The following is a 20753-nucleotide window of genomic DNA, read 5'->3' as shown; positions in this document are numbered from 1 at the left end:
CAAAACTGGAAAAACAGGTACACTTACATACATTTCTGGTAGCATTCTAAACTATTTTTTCCTAGAAAACAATCTAATAAAAGTCTAACAAGAACTATCAAAACTCCTCTTTTTAACATTCATAAAATATCCTGGGGGCTTCCCTGGTGGCACAGTGGTTGAGAGTCTGCCTGCCGATGCAGGGGACACGGGTTCGTGCCCCGGTCCAGGAAGATCCCACATGCCGCGGAGTGGCTGGGCCTGAGCCATGGCTGTTAAGCCTGCGCGTCCGGAGCCTGTGCTCCACAACGGGAGAGTCCACAGCAGTGAGAGGCCCGCATACCGCCAAAAAAAAAAAAATATATATATATATATATATATATATATTCTGATCAGTTAATTCTGCTTTGGGGAACACATGTCATGAAAATACCCCTAAGTAATGGTAACAACACAATGAAAGGAGTACCAAGATATCGGCACAATGCTATTAACAACATAAAGCTTTTCAAACATATACATACACCAAATAGTAGAAGAGTCAAATTGTAGCATAGAGCTCCAGTGTAATAAAGTTATTAACACTGAAAATTATGTAGACTAAGCCAATATTCAGAAATGTATATAATAGTCTTAAAAATAAAAAGCACGATATGGATTCACTGATTACAACTATGTAAAGTATGTATGTCTGTGTTCATTTACAAAGATTAGAAATTAATGTGAAATGATGTAACTTTATATCCTTTAAATTCTTATTTCTGTAAGGTTGTTTAAATTCATGATAGACAAAATAAATATAATAGATCTCAACAGTCTATCTTAAAAAACAGTATTTTAACTATACATTCTAGTAACTAAATACATATTTCACAAGTTTAAGTAAGGCTTGTCAAGATTATTTCTTTTGTCTCTAATCTTATCCAAACCTGCTCCATCCAATTTTATTCATTAAGAAACATACAATGTTTAGTAGTTCACCTCAGATCTAAGGAATTTTTAAAAAGAAAAAAAAAAAGAACTTATGAGAAATAAATTTTGAAAAAGTTTCACATTTAAACACAAACTTCTGTGAACTGTCTACATTATTTATTTAGTACATAATATGCCCTGAAACTTAGAATAGCATCACATACCTGATGCAATGACAGGATCTTTCATAAGCTCCCTAGTTATTGGACATATAAATTCATCAGGAATTTCAGAGGAAAGCGTTTTCATCTTTGTCCTGAGCTCTTCAATTTTCCGCAGAACTTTACTACGCAGCCCTAGAGATTCTGAAAAGAAATTATTCTGTTAGGGCTGGAGAACTATTACTTCTAACCTTTATGCAAGTCTTCAGCAAAGAGAAATTTCATCTACTACAACCAAAAATCTTCAGACATCCAGTTTTACCACATGGAACCTTTTCTTTATAAATTCTTTAATCAATATTTGTAGTATAGAATACTGTGTGATTAAAATAACTCAGCAAGTTTATTCTAAATAACTTTTGATTCTCAAAGTTCCTCAAGAATTTCAGATTGCCCAAATACTAATATACCACACAAAATCAGAAAAGGCTCATTATTATAGGTTAATTTATTTAGACAACAAAAAATTTCCTAAAAATCATTTCTAAAGATGTTCAATTTGATAATATAAAAATTCCATCTATTTTTAAACATTATGAAGTTGGGTATATTACTTGCTGATTCTCATATGAAACACAATCTCAAATAAAGTTCATATGTTTGTCCAAGACTCTACACATATGTTTCATTCATTTGTATTACTTTTATCTTAAGTTTTTAAAATTATCTTAGTTTTTAATTTCGGGAAGATTAATACAATGAAGTTTACGAAGTTTAGTGTGATTATCTGTTTATATTTTTAGATAATCTAGCTGACAGTTCTATTTTAGGTGGAGGTGTTTGGAGGGTGTAGGGTGGGTAGGAAAAAAGAACAACATTTTAGAACACCTCAGAGTTCCCATAAAAAGCCAAATCAGCTTTCTTTCTGATTGGAAGGTAATTCTCCATGTGTTTATACACACCTTATGACACCTTTTGTCTAGCAATCTTTTCAAGGATGTCTGCAAACTTACTTGGAAGCTAGAGATAGTGTTTCCCTCCCAGTCTGAGGGCAGATTTGTTTCCTGACAAGAACAAAGATAATGTCTTCCTCTTGGACTAGTCTGCTAGCAGTCCCTTTATACGATTGGAGGGGGGTTTCATAAACTCAGGGTTCCTCAGCTATGACACCAACACAAATTGCCCCCACAAGACTAGGTGGAAAGGGCAACCAATTTAAATATGAAGCTCATGCTGCCTGCTGTGCCATGAGTAATAAACTGTTCAAATCTATTTGGACTCATTGACCATATCTATGCAAGTATGGTAAGTCAACCTAGCAGCTGCCTACATCTTAGGAACTGCTTTACTGCTTTCCTATGACTTACCTCCTATGTAATTCATTGAAACAAAATTGAGGATTTTTAATACAATTTTTTAAAAGCACCATGTTATAAACACTTTTATAATTGGACTAATTAGACACATTAATAATTACGTAACTACTAAAATAATTAAGTCATATCATTTAAGGGGAAAATTATACAACATGTAATAAGGATATAGAGGTATTTAATATTCTGAAAACAATATATATATTACCCTGTCGAATATACATGTGTGCCAATATTTAGAATGTTTATTAATAAAGAATATAGAAACCCTATTTCAAAATGTACTGGATAAGGTTAAATTGTGTGTTACCCTTTTCTAATTTTAATGTCATTTAAGAATGCCCTCAGGCAAGCAGTTACCAAATCATATGCACAGAACTTGGCCAGAAGAAGACATCTCCTTTTGTGATTGGGGTTTGGCAGTGAGTGTTATTAAACTTAATTGCTCAGAAAGAAAAGACCCTTACCAGCTGAGGGCTAGTAAACCCTGAGTATGGGCAATGGGCAATATTTAGCTATATTTACTATAACTCTGAAAAGGCATCTGGCTATTAATAAGATGACAAATTAAATAGGCTATCACCTCCTGTACCCTCTTCCCCATCCCTGGAAATGCTACATAATTGAGAATTGATGGAGTGTGGACACAAATAACCATCAAAAATACAAAACAAAATTCAGAAAACCCTCAAGGAAACAGAACTAACTAGGTTCCAGAGTAGGGGATGGGAAACAGCTTAAAGCAGAGATTTGTGTACACAAATGGAAGAAATACCTTTCTACTTGTAGCCTTCACTCTCCCCAACTTTGTCCTGTAAATATCATTGCTAAGGCAGCAACACCAGCATGAGCTGGAGGCAGGGTAACAAGAGAGCGCTATGGCCTGGACTAACAATTACAGCCCATTGGGCTGGTCACTGAATCACCTCTGCAATGCCCTGAGACAGAACAACAGAATCAAAAGCTGGTTTCTTGGAGAAAAAAACTTAAAAACTTTTTATTTTTTAAAAATAAAATTTATTAACAAACTTCTGACTTGAAAGATCAAGAGAAAACAAGACATAAAACTGTATTAGGAAAGAAAAGGGACACAAAACTATAGGTACAGTAGGGATTTTTTAAAGGATTTAGAGAAGATGGTGATAGAAGCAATATAATTTTTAAACTTCTCTGAATCCCCACATAAAAACAGAGCAACGAGATAGCAAAATCAAATCCCACCGACACTTCCAAAAAACAAGGTAGCAGGGTATCCTCATGAATCCCGGTATATAAGTGGAAGAGAATAAACCACCAACATCCATAAGACCTGTGATTGATATCAATGCGGAAGCAACAGGACATCTGATAGGCCTGAGGAATGGAGACCCCGAAATGCCCTACTCTCAGGAAAGTGGGGTAGGCCAATTTAAGAGCAGCAGCTGAACTGGAAGGGTTATGCCCACTCTAACAGCAGGTCAGTGCACAGGCCTATACATGTGAAAGGACTATTTCACTTCAATTGTGTGTAAAGAAAAAAATGGTAAATGTTCTTATTACTTAACAGTATATGCAGTTAGGCAACAAGTGAAAGTCTACATAAGGAAGTATTACTAGAATTTGAAACATGAAACTTCCAAAATCTGAAGATGTTAAGACAGCTGGTGCATAAAGTTTTAAAAAGCATTTGATATAATAATTTGATATTATAATTTTTAAAGCAGAAAATGATAAAAATGTCTCAAGTGCTTTCATGGTTTCTTGGAAAGACAAGAGCAAAAAGAAGAGGGAACGCTTTGAAGAAACCTCATTCCCAATTAAGAATCTACGACTGATAAATCTATGACTGATAATCAGTTGAATATAAGGGTAAGGACTAACACAATATACAATAGTTCCTTGTCATTTGTCATTCCATGGTTCTACCATTATATCGTCTACAGCAATTCCAAACTCCAAGATAGGTAGCAGTTTGCAATATTCCTGAGTCCTGGATATAAACTGAAGCCAAACTGCAGATGAAAATCACGTGGCTAGTTAGTGGACTTACTGCTTGCCTAGGATCACATCTCAAAGAGACTTCCTTGCTCTTTATCTTCATACTTTATGCCTTTTGGCTGCAATATTAAAGGCTATCGTAGAGTTCACAAATTCATGGATACACATATGTCTTAAGACATACCTCTCTTAATATCAAGGATCTCTTGTACCTGTAATCTCTTTCTGGATATTCCTTATGCAAATATAGCACTAGATATAAGGAGTTATTTCCTACCTAAAACTATGTCTATTGTACCCTTAGTTTTCATTAACACTATCCTAGAAAAGGACTATTACTCTAGGTTAAAACACCAGGTTCCAACAGATACTCAAATCTATAGAAGGTTCCTTTATTGTATATTTACAAAGCCTCATTGAAAAAAGATTTGATAGACTGCTTGACTCCTTAAAAATAATTTTTAAGTGTCAAACGTTATAGATATACTACTTCGTTCCCTAACACTCCAATACACTTCACTGAAAATTAATTAACTTCCTTCATATGATGCATGTTAAATTCATATTTATTCACATTGACATAGGAACCATTTTAACAGCTGTACCACAAAAGCAAATGCAAGTAAAATAGTTATCCATCACAAGAGTAAAATTCATTATCACATACTCATCAGTTTGCCTCTTAACACATTTTTTTCTAGACCCAATTTCACTTCTCTATTACTCCAATTTACTGTTTTGAGGAAGAGCCTACTTTTCTTAAAACTCAAGACTAACAGAAATCCACTGTAGCTTAAAGTAGCAGCTGCAGATTAACGTTAGCCTGCTGACCCTTTATAATTGTGCAAAAACTTTAAAATATTGATACTATAGAATGATGCAGAAAAAAATTATTTAAAAACTTATTTATTTAAAAATTTACTTACTAATTTATTCTGTATTTAATTTGTTGTATTTGCTAACTTTCCAAATCTTAAGCACAAACACAAAGCAAATTCCTTACTTACTAGAGAGTATGCAATGTTCTTGTCTCCGTTTATAATGATCTTCCTAATTCAGCTTTTAGACCACAGCAGACTTATTTAAATTATATTTCAATTTTGGCTTGAGCCTGGTAGTTCCAAAACTTATTTCACTGAACGTCAAAATGATCATAACTACTAAACCCGAGACTCACCTTCAAAAACTATTTCAGGCCACTAATTGAATCCTGTAAGAATTTCTTATACTTTATTTACCAGGCTATTGGGACAGAATTCTATTCCTATTGTTTTTACTATGCTCTCTTATGTTTTGAAACATCCTTTGTTGAAATCTGAAATTATTATTTTATATTGTCATGTGCTTCTGTGTGATAAGGTATTGTTAAAACTTATTGTGAGAGAGTAATGAGAAATCAGCTAATGAACATGCTAAATTCACCAGAACTTTAAAAAAAAAACAAAAACAAAAAAATCCCTGTACTCTATTACCTACTTTCAGGAAGAAAGAGTAAACTATAAAGGAAATAAGTTACTAGAGATACAAAAATAGCTTTCACAGTACGGCCTGAGTACAAAACCATCTGATTCTAATTATTTTCACAAAATCATCATTCTATTAACTTCTTAAAAGGCCATAAGCTTCCAAGACACTTAAATAGGTTCACATACTATATTTACTATGTAATGAAAGTATACCACTATAGATGATTTTCTATAACAAACACTTTTTTGCTCTTTGACTCCTCATTAACAGTAAATTCACTATGGACATCCTATTTCCTAAGCTTTCTGGTTAATTAAGATTTTACTAGAGCACACTGAGAAGTGTCTGAGTATTATGTTCATTAGAGCGCAACACTAAGACTTCAAACTGTTTTTGATAAGGAGGTATTGATAATAGCCAGAACACATAAAACAACTCTTACAATTCAACAATAAAAAGACAAACCAATTTTAACCAAAGAAGATACACAAACAGCCAATAAACACTCGAAAATATGCTCCATATCATTAGGTAAATGCAAATCAAAAACCACAATGAAATACCACTTCACATCTATTGAATGGCTATAATCAATAAGATAGGTAATAACCAGTGCTGACAAAGAGGTGAAGAAATTGGAAAGCTCACACAGTGCTGGTGGGAATGTAAAATAGTACAGCTGCTTTGGAAAACAGTCTGCCAGTTCCTCAAAATGGTATATGTAGTTATTCTACTTTTAATCATATATCCAAGGGAAATGAAAATATACTCACACAAAAACTCATACATATATATTCACAGCAGCATTATTGATAACAGACAAAAAGTAGAAACAACTCAAATGACCATCAGCTGATGAGTGGATAAACAAAATGTGGTATAGCCATACAATGGAATATTTTTCAGCCATAAAAAGGAAGGAAGTACTTACACATACAAAAACATGGATGAACCTTGAAAGGTTAAATTAAAAAAGCCAGATACAAAAGGCCACATATTGTATGGTTCCACTTAAAAGAAATGTCCAAAATAGGTAGATCCTATTTCTACAGAAGATAGATCAGTGGTTGCCAAGAGGCTAGAAAGAGGAAAGAATGGGATTCTTTTGGGGGGATAAAAATGTTCTGCAATTAGGGCTTCCCTAGTGGCGCAGTGGTTGAGAGTCCGCCTGCCGATGCAGGGGACACGGGTTCGTGCCCTGGTCCGGGAAGATCCCACATGCCGCAGAGCGGCTAGGCCCATGAGCCATGGCCGCTGAGCCTGCGCTCCACAACGGGAGAGGCCACAACAGTGAGAGGCCTGCGTACCGCAAAAAAAAAAAAAAAAAAAAAAAAGTTCTGCAATTAGATAGTGGTGACGGTTGTACAACTCTGTGAGTACACTAAAAACCAGTGGATTGTACACTTAAGAAAAAATGACTTGTGCATTGAAAATTACAAAGCATTGTTGAAAAAGAAATTAAGACGACCTGAATAAACATAAAAATATCCTGTACTGGGCTTCCCTGGTGACGCAGTGGTTGAGTCCGCCTGCCAATGCAGGGGACATGGGTTCGTGCCCCAGTCCGGGAAGATCCCACATGCCGCGGAGCGGCTGGGCCCGTGAGCCATGGCCGCTGAGCCTGCGCTTCCGGAGCCTGTGCTCCGCAACGGGAGAGGCCACAACAGTGAGAGGCCCGCGTACCGCAAAAAAAAAAAAAAAAAAAAAAAAAAAATCCTGTGTTTATGGATTAGAAGAATTAATATTGTTAAAATGACAATAATCCCCAAACTGATGTAGAAATCCAGTATAATCCCCATCAAAGTCAGGTGGCTTTTTTGCAGAATTTGACAAGTTGATCCTAAAATTCCTATGGAAATGCCAAGGGACCCAAAGGAGCAAAACCAATCCTGGAGAGAAAAAAAATCCAGAGATGGAGGACACACAATTTTCAATTTCAACACTTACTACAAAGCTATAGTAATTAAGACACTGTGGCACTAGCATATGGACAGACAAATAGATCAGTGAAATAGAATTGAGAGTCCAGAAATAAACCCTCACATTTACGGTCAACTCATATTTAACAAGGGTGCTAAGATAATTTAAAGGGGAAAGAATAGTCTTTTCAACAAATGGTGCTGGGACAACTGGATATATACATCTGAAAGAATATAGCTAAACCCTTACCTCACATTATATACAAAAATTAAGTCAAAACTGATCACACAGCTAAATGTAAGAGCTAGAACTATAAAAGTCATAGAAGAAACACAGGTGTAAATCTTCAAGATTCAGGATTAGGTTTGGGTTTCTTAAATACGACACCTACAGCACAAGCAATGACAGAAAAAAAACAGATAAACTGGACTTCACCAAAATTTATAACTTTTGTGCATCAAAGGACACTTTCAAGAAAGCGTAATGATAAACCACAGAATGGGAGAAAATATTTATAAATCATATATCTGATTAAGGGTCTAGTATCTAAATTTATATAAACAACTCAACAATAAAAAGACAAATAACCCAGTTTTTAAAATGGGCAAAGAATCTGAACAGACATTTTTCCAAAGAAGATATACAAATGGCCACTAAGCATATGGAAAGTTGTTCAACATCACTAGTCATCAGGAAAATGCATATCAAAACCACAATGAGAAACCACTAGGATGGCTATAATTGAAAAACTAAACAATTGTTGATGAGGATGCAGAGAAATTGGAATCCTCATACACTGCTGGTGAGAATATAAAAAAGCACAGTTGCTTTGGAAAATAGCCTGGCAGTTCTTCAAATGCAAGCACAGAGTTACCATATGATCTACCAATTCCACTCGACAGTTTTCAGAATTCTGTTTTGTATATTGGATGGTTATTTGTGTCTAGACTCATCAGTCTTCAATTATGTAGCATTTCCAGGGATGGGGAAGGGGTGGGGAAGAGCGTACAGGAGCTGATGGCCTATTTAATTTGTCATCTTATTAAGAGCCAGATGCCTTTTCAGAGTTATATTAAATATAGCCAAATGTTGCTCATTGCCCACACTGAGGAGCTACTAGCCCTCAAGCTGGTAAAGGGTCTTTTCTTCCTGAGCAATTAAGTTTAATAACACGCATTCCCAACTCCCAATCACAAAAGGAGACATCTTCTTCTGGCCAAGTTCTGTCAATATGATTTGGTAACGCCCTAGAAAACTGAAAACAGATGCCCACACGAAACGTGTATATGAATGTTTATAGAAGCAATTTTCATAAAATCTAAAAACTGGGAACAATCTAAATCCAATCAACCAGTGAATGGATGAACAGAAAGTGATAAATTCATACAATGGAATATTATTCAGCCATAAAAAAGTGAAGTACTAATATATACTACAACATGTATGAACTTTGAGAACACGCTATGCAAAAGAGGCCAGACACAAAAGGCCATACATTTTATGAAATGTAGAACAGGCAAATCCTTAGAGACAGAAAGTAGATTAGTGGTTGCCAGGAGCTAGAGAGACAAGGAATAGGAGTGACTGCTAATGGGAATGGAGTTTCTTTCTGAAGTGATGAACATGTTCTGGAATCAGATAGTGGTGATGGTTATACAACTTGAATAGTCACTGCACTGTACACTTATAAAAGGGTGAATTATACCACAATTTAAAATATATATACATTTTAAGAATTACAGTTACATGATAGCTTTAATTACCTAAAGAAACAGTATGTAACATTTCTTTTCCATAATCTAATAAAAATATACTACACTTCTACACACAGACATATACCAGAACTACTACTGTGCTAGAATATTAAGAGGAAACCATTAATGCAATTAAAACCAATCTCAGAGTAAATTATTAAAAGTTGTCTTTAAGACTGCCTAACTTTCACTAGGTCTTACCAATTTTCAAATCATCAGCTAGACTTTCTTTTGTAAGATTCAACAGTTCTCGTCCATCAATGTTATTCATTTTGAAAATACCAACAAGGTCTTTTAAACCTTGTGCACAAAGCCAGTTTGAGACATCGTCCTCTGACCAATCTTCAGTAAATTGCTTTGGTTGATCTTCCACGATCCTTGCTTAAAAACAAACAAACCAAAAAAACCCCACAAACAAAAAGTAAGTAAAAAGTAAGTAAAAACAAGAAAAAGTATATCCTTTATAAACATTCTCACTTTGTACTAAAAAGTAAATGAAATTTTCTTAAGTCTGTGTTTTCTACTTTAAAATCCTTTAAGAAATTTTAAAAAATCAAATAATACTACGTATAAAGTATTATTTAATGCTACATTAAATGCTACCCTTTTGGAACATTTTACACTCCAGAAAAAGTTTATCTTTATTATATAAAATTCATATCAGCAAAAGTATTATATGTGATCTGTCATCTGCATATCAGCACCACTAATTGGTTAATTCTGACAGTGATAAAAATAAAACTCCTAAATTAGGTGTCAATGTTGCTTGAGAAAACCAAAAATAAAAGCAACAAGATAAAACTACCATTTCTATTTTGTTCTAGGCTATATTTATCTGAAAAATTAGTATGGAGTATAAATAAAGAGCTTACAAAACTATGGGAGGTATGATATACACGAATGTGCATCCAAAAGCATTTACCAACAGTTTTAATGTAGATGTCTGGGTTAACTTTAACACTGGGTTCTCTAAAATTATTTTTAAATTATATTAAATTTGTATGTATGCTTTATATTGAGAAAAGCAACATGAATAATTTGTCAAAAAATTACTGAATTTCTCCTTTTAATGGTGAATGGTGCTGAACTGGGTTACACATGATATCCTTACTAACCTTGGCAAGGTGTTTCCAGGTCAAACTGCCAGATATTCACTGTTTTGTCCATTGAACCAGTAGCAAGTAAAAGGATATTGGGTGCAAAGGCACAAGTCGTGACATACCTAGTTAATAAAAACAACTATTATATATCCTCAGACCAATTTTTTAATTATATTAATACAAAGTGAGGTTAAGTTCAGACCTGGTGTGCTGAGTCAAGGTGTGAAGTATATCCTCAGTATTCTGAAAAACAACACAAACAGCTTTATATTTACTCAGGCAAGAGTAAAGCTACTGATAAAGACTTGTTTGACCTGAATGGTTTATATACTCTATGTATTCTAATATTATGAGTCACTAATATAAACCAAAACTTTACCCAATGAATAGAGAATAGCATTTATAACTAATAACATTATCAAGTACTTATTTCACTTTCTCAATTATCAGCACTGCTGTCTGCTGAAATTTTTAGTATAATACAGTCCTGGCTGATTTGTCTCAACTTACTAATAGTAACCATGAAATTATTTGCATTTTTGCTATGGCATTTGACTGTACCCACTGCAGACCAGTGAGTAGAAATTAGTCATTTCAATATTGAGTACACTTAGCGGGCCATCCAACAACTAGATCTATTTAACTAAGACTCATATACATATTTTATGGAGAAAATTTAACATTATAGCTATTTCTGTGAATGTAAAATCTCGTGAAAATTTCCTGAGAAATATTAAGGATCTATTTCACCTCGTTTGAGTACTCTTGCCCACTTCCTGCCAGAACTCAATAATTTTAACTGCTGTGTGGAGGACTAGCTTAGCTTCCTTGCTTGACCCACTACACTTTGATAATTCACATCTCTATTTCTTTGCAGGCATAGCTACAACCTAAGCTCAACCACTGTAAGGTCCCACTCAACACCGATTTCTCTTGGCGAATATTTTCATCAATCCTACTTTCACTATATATTAAATGTTCATTTTTCTTCATACTTATGCAACCTGGTCTTTATTCACATGCATCTACCAAAAAGCCCTATTTTTCCAAATCCTTTATAACCTACTCTTCTTATACTAGTCTCTAAATCCAGGTGGGACTCTATAAAGTGACAGAGCCGCTTTCAGCTATACCTTCCCAAAACCCTCGGGTAAACACTCCTTTGTTGTTATGGAAACCTGGTGTAAGAGTTTAAGAAAAATTGACTTAAAGTGATTTTTTAATATTGATGCTCTTTAAATCTGTATTTTCTTTGATCAGACTAAACATCTGTCTATCTTAAAACCATTATTGAAATATTTAAGGGCTTGTTCCAGAAGCAATACCTTACCTGCATTAACTATTTTAGCATTTCTGAAAATGTATATATTATATTCTTGGGCATCCTAAACGGAAAAAACATGTACATTTTTCTCATCTTGCCTAGCTAAACTTGAAGTTCAGTAGCCTAATAAGCAAACATAATTTATACAAATCATACAAGATTTTGAAATACTTACAGTATCATACACTATGACAGACTTATCCACTGATCTTTAAAAGAAAAAAAAAAAGATTATGGGTGAAAGTTCTATAAAAACAAAGTACAGTATTTATGTAATTAGTATTTTTAATCATTTTAATAACTTTTTAAGGCTGACATATTGATATGCACACATTCAGAATGCAGTCTATTTTGTTCATATGTATAAACTTTTATTTAAAAAAACTACATGCCATATACCAAATACCAAATTTATCAGAAAATTATAAACTCTATTAAACGCTAGCACATGCTATTTATACTATATAGCCATAAACAGAATAAGCATTTGTAATGTATAAATAAGACGCAATCTCATATCAAGTTAGTAACTCGAAGGGAAAAACTACTACAAGGAAAAGGTAGTACATTCTACTTGATTCTTGTTCCAAATAGCATTGCTATTATTGATATGGCCGTGCCTTAATTACTAATCAATATGTATATATGTCTTGATTGTGACTCATTTTTGAAAATTATGATTCTAAACTTGATATGGACCCTACATTGTTTCTTTCAATGCTATAAAAATTAAAACAACCAGGGCTTCCCTGGTGGCGCAGTGGTTGAGAGTCTGCCTGCTGATGCAGGGGACACGGGTTCGTGCCCCGGTCCGGGAAGATCCCACATGCTGCGGAGCGGCTGGGCCCATGAGCCATGGCCGCTGAGCCTGTGCGTCTGGAGCCTGTGCTCCGCAGCGGGAGAGGCCACGACAATGAGAGGCCCACGTACCACAAAAAAAAAAAAAAAAAAAAAATTAAAACAACCATCTGGGTTTATTCTAGTGGTGAAAAAGAAAACCATCATACAAAGAAAAATGCAATAACATAACAAACTACTTAATTGAGAACAACAGATAAATATGTTTCTACATGATATTTTCCCCCGATATAGCTGTTATGCCATGATATATGTTGCAAAGCAAGAAAACATACCAACAATACGAGTGTTACTGCTCTCTGCACAACTTTAATAGTATTTGTACTTATTATTATTAAAAGGTAGCTGATTACAGTCTGACCACAGGAGTCACACCTATTAGAAGGCTTAAAATTCTTTTAAGGACTTCCCTGGCAATCCAGTGGTTAAGACCCAGAGCTTCCAATGCAGGGGGCTCAGGTTCGATCCCTGGTTGGGGAACTAGGATCCCACATGCCACCAAAATTCCTTTGAATAAGACTTAAAATTTCATATTTAGTAGTCTCTCCAGTGTTGGTGATGGATTTTGACTACAGAATCTTTGCCATAATTTCAAAATAGAACTTGTACGTTGTTCAATGTAAAATAAAATACAAACAAATAAGAAGCATATAAATGCATTCTGGCATCAAAAACCAGAATTATAGCATTAAACATTAAATTCCAGCCAAAAAACACTGAGAAACTGTATTAGCAGCTAATATGTATATGCTAGACATGATTTATAGACACTCTTATTTTGTCCTAAATTCCTCGAAGTACAAAGTATTATTTCTGGAATATCTAAAATTCTTAGGGAAAACTTCATTACTTCTTAGCATCCTTAAAACAAACTAAAAGGAATTTCCACTTTCTGAGACTACCACTAGTGCAATTAAACCTAACTCATCCTAATGATGTATCACTTGAGAAGCTCAATCATCATTAGATAGTCTTGTAGGCAACAGATAGCCAGCCATGATGGCAATGAAATAGGTTCACTTGCTGATGAGGTATAAAAATGAATTTGAGAAGCAAAAGGCCAAACATGAAGAACTCTTTAAGAGTCTACTGAATCTACGCAAGAAGACTAGAGATTATGGGCAGAGACCTGTGCCCATTTAGAGATTAAAAGGATTTTAAACTCGCCTCCTATAGTCCCTAATTTGACTAATGGGAATTCAAAGGAAGATGTAATGGGATTTGATAACTGATTAGATTTGGGGGGAAGGAAGTTAGGATTAGGGAAAAATAATAGTTTTCAATATTCAAGATTTGGGTTTCAAAGGCAGAAAATAATTATAACCACTGTAAACAGACATAAAATACCTTGAAACTACTAAAACAATATAAAACCTCAAAATATTCCCTAAATAGAACGTGAGCCAACAGCAAACAAAAATTCTGATTGTTTGGTGCCGCTGGTTATACATTTCTTGCCTGCTATATATAACTCTTCCCCCTGCTATATATAATTCTTTCAGTACCCACAATCTGCCCTGTCACCTTAACCTCACTTTCCCTTATAAAGGATGCATTAATTGTTAAGTCTTTTTGGTACTCCATTCCTACCATTTTGTGGCACTCTAAAACCTTAACTCTACTCACTCAAGAATACAAGAGAGGGCTTCCCTGGTGGCGCAGTGGTTAAGAATCTGCCGGCCAATGCAAGGGACACGGGTTCAAGCCCTGGTCCGGGAAGATCCCACATGCCGCGGAGCAACTAAGCCCGTGCGCCACAACTACTGAGCCTGCGCTCTAGAGCCCGCAAGCCACAACTACTGAGCCCACGTGCCACAACTACTGAAGCCTGCGCACCTAGAGCCCGTGCTCCGCAACAAGAGAAGCCATGACAATGAGAAGCCCGCGCACCGCAATGAAGAGTAGCCCTCACTCACCACAACTAGAGAAAGCCTACACACAGCAACGAAGACCCAACACAGCCAAAAATAAATAAATAAATAAATTTGTTAAAAAAAAAAGAATACAAGAGAAACACGCCAATTTTATCTGCACAGCTGCTAGGCAAGAGCAACAACACATACAGTTATGTGCTTGATATGGAAGAGCATATAATCACAAGCTCAAGGGAGATGAGTGACACTGTAGTGACGTCGTACAGCCACCCATGTCACAAATCACCTAAAGCATTTTAATTCAAACCAGTTTTATACAATGACCAAAAAACTAATCAAATGAAATTACCCACAACTATTTCATTAGGTCAAGTATGTTCCTAAGGTTTAAAGATTTATTTTACACTCACACATTTTTATTTTAAATATATATGTTTCTTCTCATTCGGAAAGTATGTGTAGTCTCTTACAAAGATGTAGAAAAAAGAAGATAAAAATTATGTGAAGAAACTGGGGACGAAGAGAACATAAAGATGAGGTGGGGGAAAGAGGTGAAGATTAAGATTAGTATTTAAAATATATGTCACAACATAGAGTCCACTTCGTTAACAGAGGGCTGCAGGTTTGTTGCCGAGCTTCTTCAATAGCAATTTAAAAAAGGAAACACGCTCTGTCATACAATTTAAGATAGAAACACAAACTCAATGTATGGGAAAGGGACATCAATTCTTTAGACTGAGACCTGTAGGAACTATTTTCCCCAAAGTCTTTACAGAGGTGATTCTATGAAACATAGTCCCCAACAACTCTTCCTGAATGAAGATGGTACGTTTCAAACAGCTGTTTTATAATGCCACTCAGTATAGATAAATGGCTAAAAACTTAACCCAGAAAAAGCAGAAATCAGAAAATGAGGGAGTAAAATAATATGTTATATGTTATATAATTGCCTAATGTTCTGGATTACAAAAATAATACATAAAAATAATATTCTTGTAATATACATAATATTTAATGAACCTATACTGAGCAATTATTGTGCCCCAAACCTAATAAATGCTTTGCCTGCATTTTCTTATTTAAGCTTCATAACACTCTTATGAGGAAAGTGTTCTGACTTTCCCCATTTTATAATTCAGAAAAATGAAGCCGAGAGAAGATATGGAACTAGAACTTGTTTGAGGTTGCATAGCTAGTGCATGGCAGGGCTGGGATTAAAACTCAGTAACCTGTGTTTCTGGATTTTACACTTCCTAGAACATCATCCCCCATGAATGTATTATAATTAAACTTGATTCATAATGGGCACACACCCTGACAGTTTTATCCTAAAAACTTACAAAACAGATCGCATGACTATTCAAATTTCACTAGAGTTTTCACAAGACATCTATTTTTTCAAGCCGTGTAATATCTAATAACCCTCATGATAACCAAACTGCAACATGGACTCTGTCTAAAGAACTGACTTGTTCAATAGTTCTGTTAACAATGTTGTAGAGAGTACGGGGAAATAAATGATGATCTGAGTTTTGGAAAGGTGACCTTAAGCCTTCTTATGCTAGTCATTACTGAGTGAGAGAGGGTGGCTGTTGAGCCATTACTAATTCATGACAGTAAAACTCTGTTGTCCACATTTATAAAAGATAAAACATAAACAAGCATCTTGTTGAGAAGAGGGGGGACAATTACTTCCAGTTCTTTCTGGAATAAGATCCCTGGCCTCTTTTCTCCCTCTCTTGCTTAGCAGGAGACAGATGACTGGAAAGATGACAGATGACTGGAAAGTCTGGGGAAGATGCTGGGCCATGTGGTTCAGCCCCTTCTGGATTTTCTTTTTTCTGATCTGCCCTTTCAGGGGAAGTCTGCAGTGGTCCATGCCACCCAAGAGCGGGTGAACAAGTCAGCTGCAGATCTACAGTCCTGCTATCTAGTAGTTATCTGTCCAGTATTTCTCTTACTGGTTTTCAACTCAAGAAGAAGAAAAAAAGGTGTTATTTTTGAACTCTTAAAACTCTAACAATGATAGCCATTCTTAAACTGGTTTCCAAAGAATCATAACTACTAGAACTGAGAATTTATGGAAAAAGGCAACCTCTATTTGAATTACAAAGATTGACTCTTCCTGTTTGAATAGCAGCTAATTCATATAATGTTAACTTTATCTGGTTGGATCAAGAGAAGTAAGGGTGAAACAAAACACAAATTCGGCTAAGGGGCTAGAGGAAACTTATTAGAGGAGAGATGTGGAGAAAGATGTAGAGAAAAAGTTCCTACACATTTTGCTGTATGACATGTGATGCCATCATAGCCCTGAGAGCTAATGAAGTGTGTGAAGCAGATATGAGAATCTATGTATCTTCTGCTAACCCAGATACTAAAGAGATTTTCATAAATGTAAAACAATGCCACGTTTCTCACTATTTCTGGTTTTATTTCTCCTAAAGAAAAATGTTATGTTAATATACGAGTTTATTATTGTTTGAACAAACTTAAAATATTTTAGTCTTCTTAGTTTTATTTCCTATAAATAGCAATATATGGAACCCTTATAAGCAAAAGCTCTTTGGAGTCCTCAATAACTTTTAAAAGTGTCAAAGAATCCTAAGACTAAAAAGCAATGAGGGGGGTGGAGTCAAGATGGCGTACTAGGAGGACACGGAATTCCCATCTCCTCACAACTAGGGCACCTACCAGGCACCAGTGGGGGGCCACGGACACCTAAGGGGACGGGAGGAACAGCCAACTACCAGGTAGGACGTGGGGCGTGGGGGGAGTGAAGGGGGAGAAGTGGATGTGGGACAGGACTGGCGCTGCTGAGGGGCGGCTGGGGGAGGGGAAGGGATCCCACGCCTGAAGAGGGAACTTGGGGAACCACTGGGAGGGCAGAGAATCAAAAGGGGGCGTGGCCAGGTTTCCCCTGCCCACTCGGACCCCCAGGAACCTGTTGAGATCCAGGGCCTGATCCTCTGCCCACCTAGGCTCCCTCCAGCTGCACGGGTCTTGAGGGAATGGGAGGGAGGGAAGGGGGAGCAAAAGTAAAGGCCGGACCTCCGGGACCCCTGAGGGGCAGCTGGGGGAGGGGAGGAGTTCCTACACCCAGCAGGACCCACCCACGGTTAGGGGTCCAGCAGCGACGGGGGAGACACTGGGGGAGACGGTACGGCAGGGCGTAAAGGAACAGAAGGGAAAGGGGCCAGTGCTTTCCCTGTCCACTCAGGCACGGGGAAGCCTGTTGGGCTCCCAGGCCTAATCCTCTGCCCTCGGAGCCTCCCTCCTGCTGTGCAGAGCCCAAGCCCCGCCCCTACACCCCCACCCAGGGCCCCACCTCTACACTCGGAGACCCCCTCCAATGAGCTGGGCCTACACCCCACCCACACAGCCTCACTCAGGGCCCTACCTGCAAACTCCAGAACTCCACACTCCAGAGGGCCCCCTCAGGTCTTGATGCCTCTCTCATTCTGGGCAGGGCCTAAGTAGAGGCCCCACCCCACACTTGAATGTCCCCCCCTACCCCGTCCCCCCCAGGCCCCGCCCCAGGCTTAAACGTCACACCCCCACCTGCCTAGGTCTCACCCCACCCTAAACCCCACTGCCAAAACTCCACCCCCACAGTCAAGGTTTTTTCTTTCTTTTTGCCTTTTTTAGATTGGAGTTCTGTTTTACCTGTGGATTCACTGTTGTTGATTCTTCTACATTTTTATTTTTCCTAATAAACCTTTTATTTTTCTAATTCTACTTTATTCTTTACACTTTGTTATTGCTCTCTCCTTTTGGCTTGTTCTCCCACACACACTTTTTTCTTTTGTGGTTTTATTTTACCTTGCTGCAGTTGTTTCAATTATAGTTTTAATTTTCCTAATACATTTTTCATCTTTCTAATTTTATTTTATTATTCTTTGATATTTTACTGCTCCTTTCTTCTTTTTTTCTTTCTTCCCCCCACTTTTTTTTTTTTTAACCATGCCATGAAGCTTGTGGGATTTTGGTTCCCAGGCCGGAGGTCACGCCCAAGCTCCTGTGCTGGGAGTTCCGAGTCCAAACTGATGGACTAACAGAGAACCTCAGACCCCAGGGAATATCAATCAGAGTGAGGCCTCCCAGAAGTCCTCATCTCAGCACCAAGACCCAGCTCTATCCAACTGTCTGCAACCTCCAATGCTGGACGTCTCAGGCCAAACAACCAGTAAGACAGGAATATAGCACCATCCATCAAAAAAAAAAAAAAAAGAAACTAGAAAAAAATATGTTACAGACAAAGGAGCAAGGTAAAAACCTACACCACCAAATAAATGAAGACAAAATAGGGAACCTACCTGAAAAAGAATTAAGAGTAATGACAGTAAAGATGATCGAAAATCTCAGAAACAGAATGGAGAAAATACAAGAAACATTTAACAGGATCAAGAAGAACTAAAGAGCAAACAAACAGTGATGAGCAACACAATTACTGAAATTAAACATACTCTAGAAGGAATCAATAACAGAATAACTGAGGCAGAAGAACGAATAAGTGAGCTGGAAGATAAAATGGTGGAAATAACTGCCAGGGAGCAGAATAAAGAAAAAGGAATGAAAAGAACTGAGGACAGTCTGAGAGACCTCTGGGACAACATTAAATGCACCAACATTCGAATTACAGGGGTCCCAGAAGAAGAAGACAGTAAGAAAGGTCTGAGAAAATATCTGAAGACATTATACTTGAAAACTTTCCTAACATGGGAAAGGAAATAGTCGATCAAGTCCAGGAAGCACAGAGAGTCCCATACAGAATAAACCCAAGGAGAAACACACCGAGACACATATTAATCAAACTATCAAAAATTAAATACAAAGAAAAAATATTAAAAGCAGCAAGGGAAAAGCAACAAATAACATAAAAGGGACTCCCCATAAGGTTAACAGCTGATATTTCAGCAGACACTCTGCAAGCCAAAACAGAGCGGCAGGACATATTTAGTGATGAAACGGAAAAACCTTCAACCAAGATTGCCCAGCAAGGATCTCATTCATACTTGATGGGTAAATTAAAACCTTTACAGACAAGCAAAAGCTATGAGAATTGAGCACTACAAACCAGCTTTACAACAAATGCTAAAGGAACTTCTCTAGGCAGGAAACACAAGAGAAGGAAAAGACCTACAATAACAAACCCAAAACAATTAAGAAAATGGTAATAAGAACATACATACTGATAATTACCTTAAATGTAAATGGATTAAATGCTCCAACCAAAAGACACAGACTGGTTGAACGGATACAAAAACAAGACCTGTACATATGCTGTCTACAAGTGACCCACTTCAGACCTAGGGACACACAGAGACTGAAAGTGAGGGGATGGAAAAGATAGTCCATGAAAATAGAAATGGAAATTAAAAGAAAGCTGGAGTAGCAATTCCCATATCAGACAAAACAGACTTTAAAAGAAAGACTACTGCAAGAGACAAAGAAGGACACTACATGATGATCAAGAGATCAATGCAAGAAGAAGATATAATAATTGTAAAAATTTATGCACCCAACAGAGGAACACCTCAATACATAAGGCAAATGCTAACAGCCATAAAAGGGGAAATCGACAGTAACACAATCATAGTAGGGGACTTTAACACCCCACTTTCAACAGTGGACAGAACAACCAAAATGAAAATAAATAAGGAAACACAAGCTTTAAATGACACATTAAACAAGATGGACATAATTGATATTTACAGGACATTCCATCCAAAAACAACACAATACACTTTCTTCTCAAGTGCTCATGGAACATTCTCAGGACAGATCATATCTTGGGTCACAAATCAAGCCTTGGTAAATTTAAGAAATTGAAATTGTATAAAGTATCTTTTCCTACCACAACTCTATGAGACTAGATAGCAACTACAGGGGAAAAGCTGTAAAAATTACAAACATATGGAGGCTAAACAATACACTACTAAATAACCAAGAAGTCACTAAAGAAATCAAAGAGGAAATCAAAAAATACCTAGCAACAAATGACAATGAAAACACGACAACCCAAAACCTATGGGATGCAGCAAGGGCAGTTCT

General features: G+C 36.6%; 1 protein-coding gene across 8 annotated transcripts in view; it reads right to left on the bottom strand.

Moving 5' to 3' along the window:
- WDSUB1 (WD repeat, sterile alpha motif and U-box domain containing 1) overlaps window positions 1–20753 on the bottom strand; it is an 80115-nt gene that overhangs the window by 39867 nt on the left and 19495 nt on the right. For 7 of the 8 annotated variants that reach the window (XM_060302402.2, XM_060302401.2, XM_060302400.2 and 4 more), the window contains 5 exons: window positions 12143–12176; window positions 10846–10886; window positions 10659–10765; window positions 9745–9924; window positions 1116–1256 (listed from right to left, as the gene is read on the bottom strand). In XM_060302402.2, coding sequence (XP_060158385.1) covers window positions 1116–1256; window positions 9745–9924; window positions 10659–10765; window positions 10846–10886; window positions 12143–12176 — 503 coding nt within the window. The remainder of the gene's footprint in view (window positions 1–1115; window positions 1257–9744; window positions 9925–10658; window positions 10766–10845; window positions 10887–12142; window positions 12177–20753) is intronic. The other variant, XM_060302405.2, reaches the window with a different exon arrangement.

This window comes from Globicephala melas, chromosome 7, assembly GCF_963455315.2.
Source record: "Globicephala melas chromosome 7, mGloMel1.2, whole genome shotgun sequence".
NCBI lineage: Eukaryota > Metazoa > Chordata > Mammalia > Artiodactyla > Delphinidae > Globicephala > Globicephala melas.
Note: the sequence above shows the minus strand (reverse complement) of the source record. Positions and strands in the feature narration are given on the sequence as shown.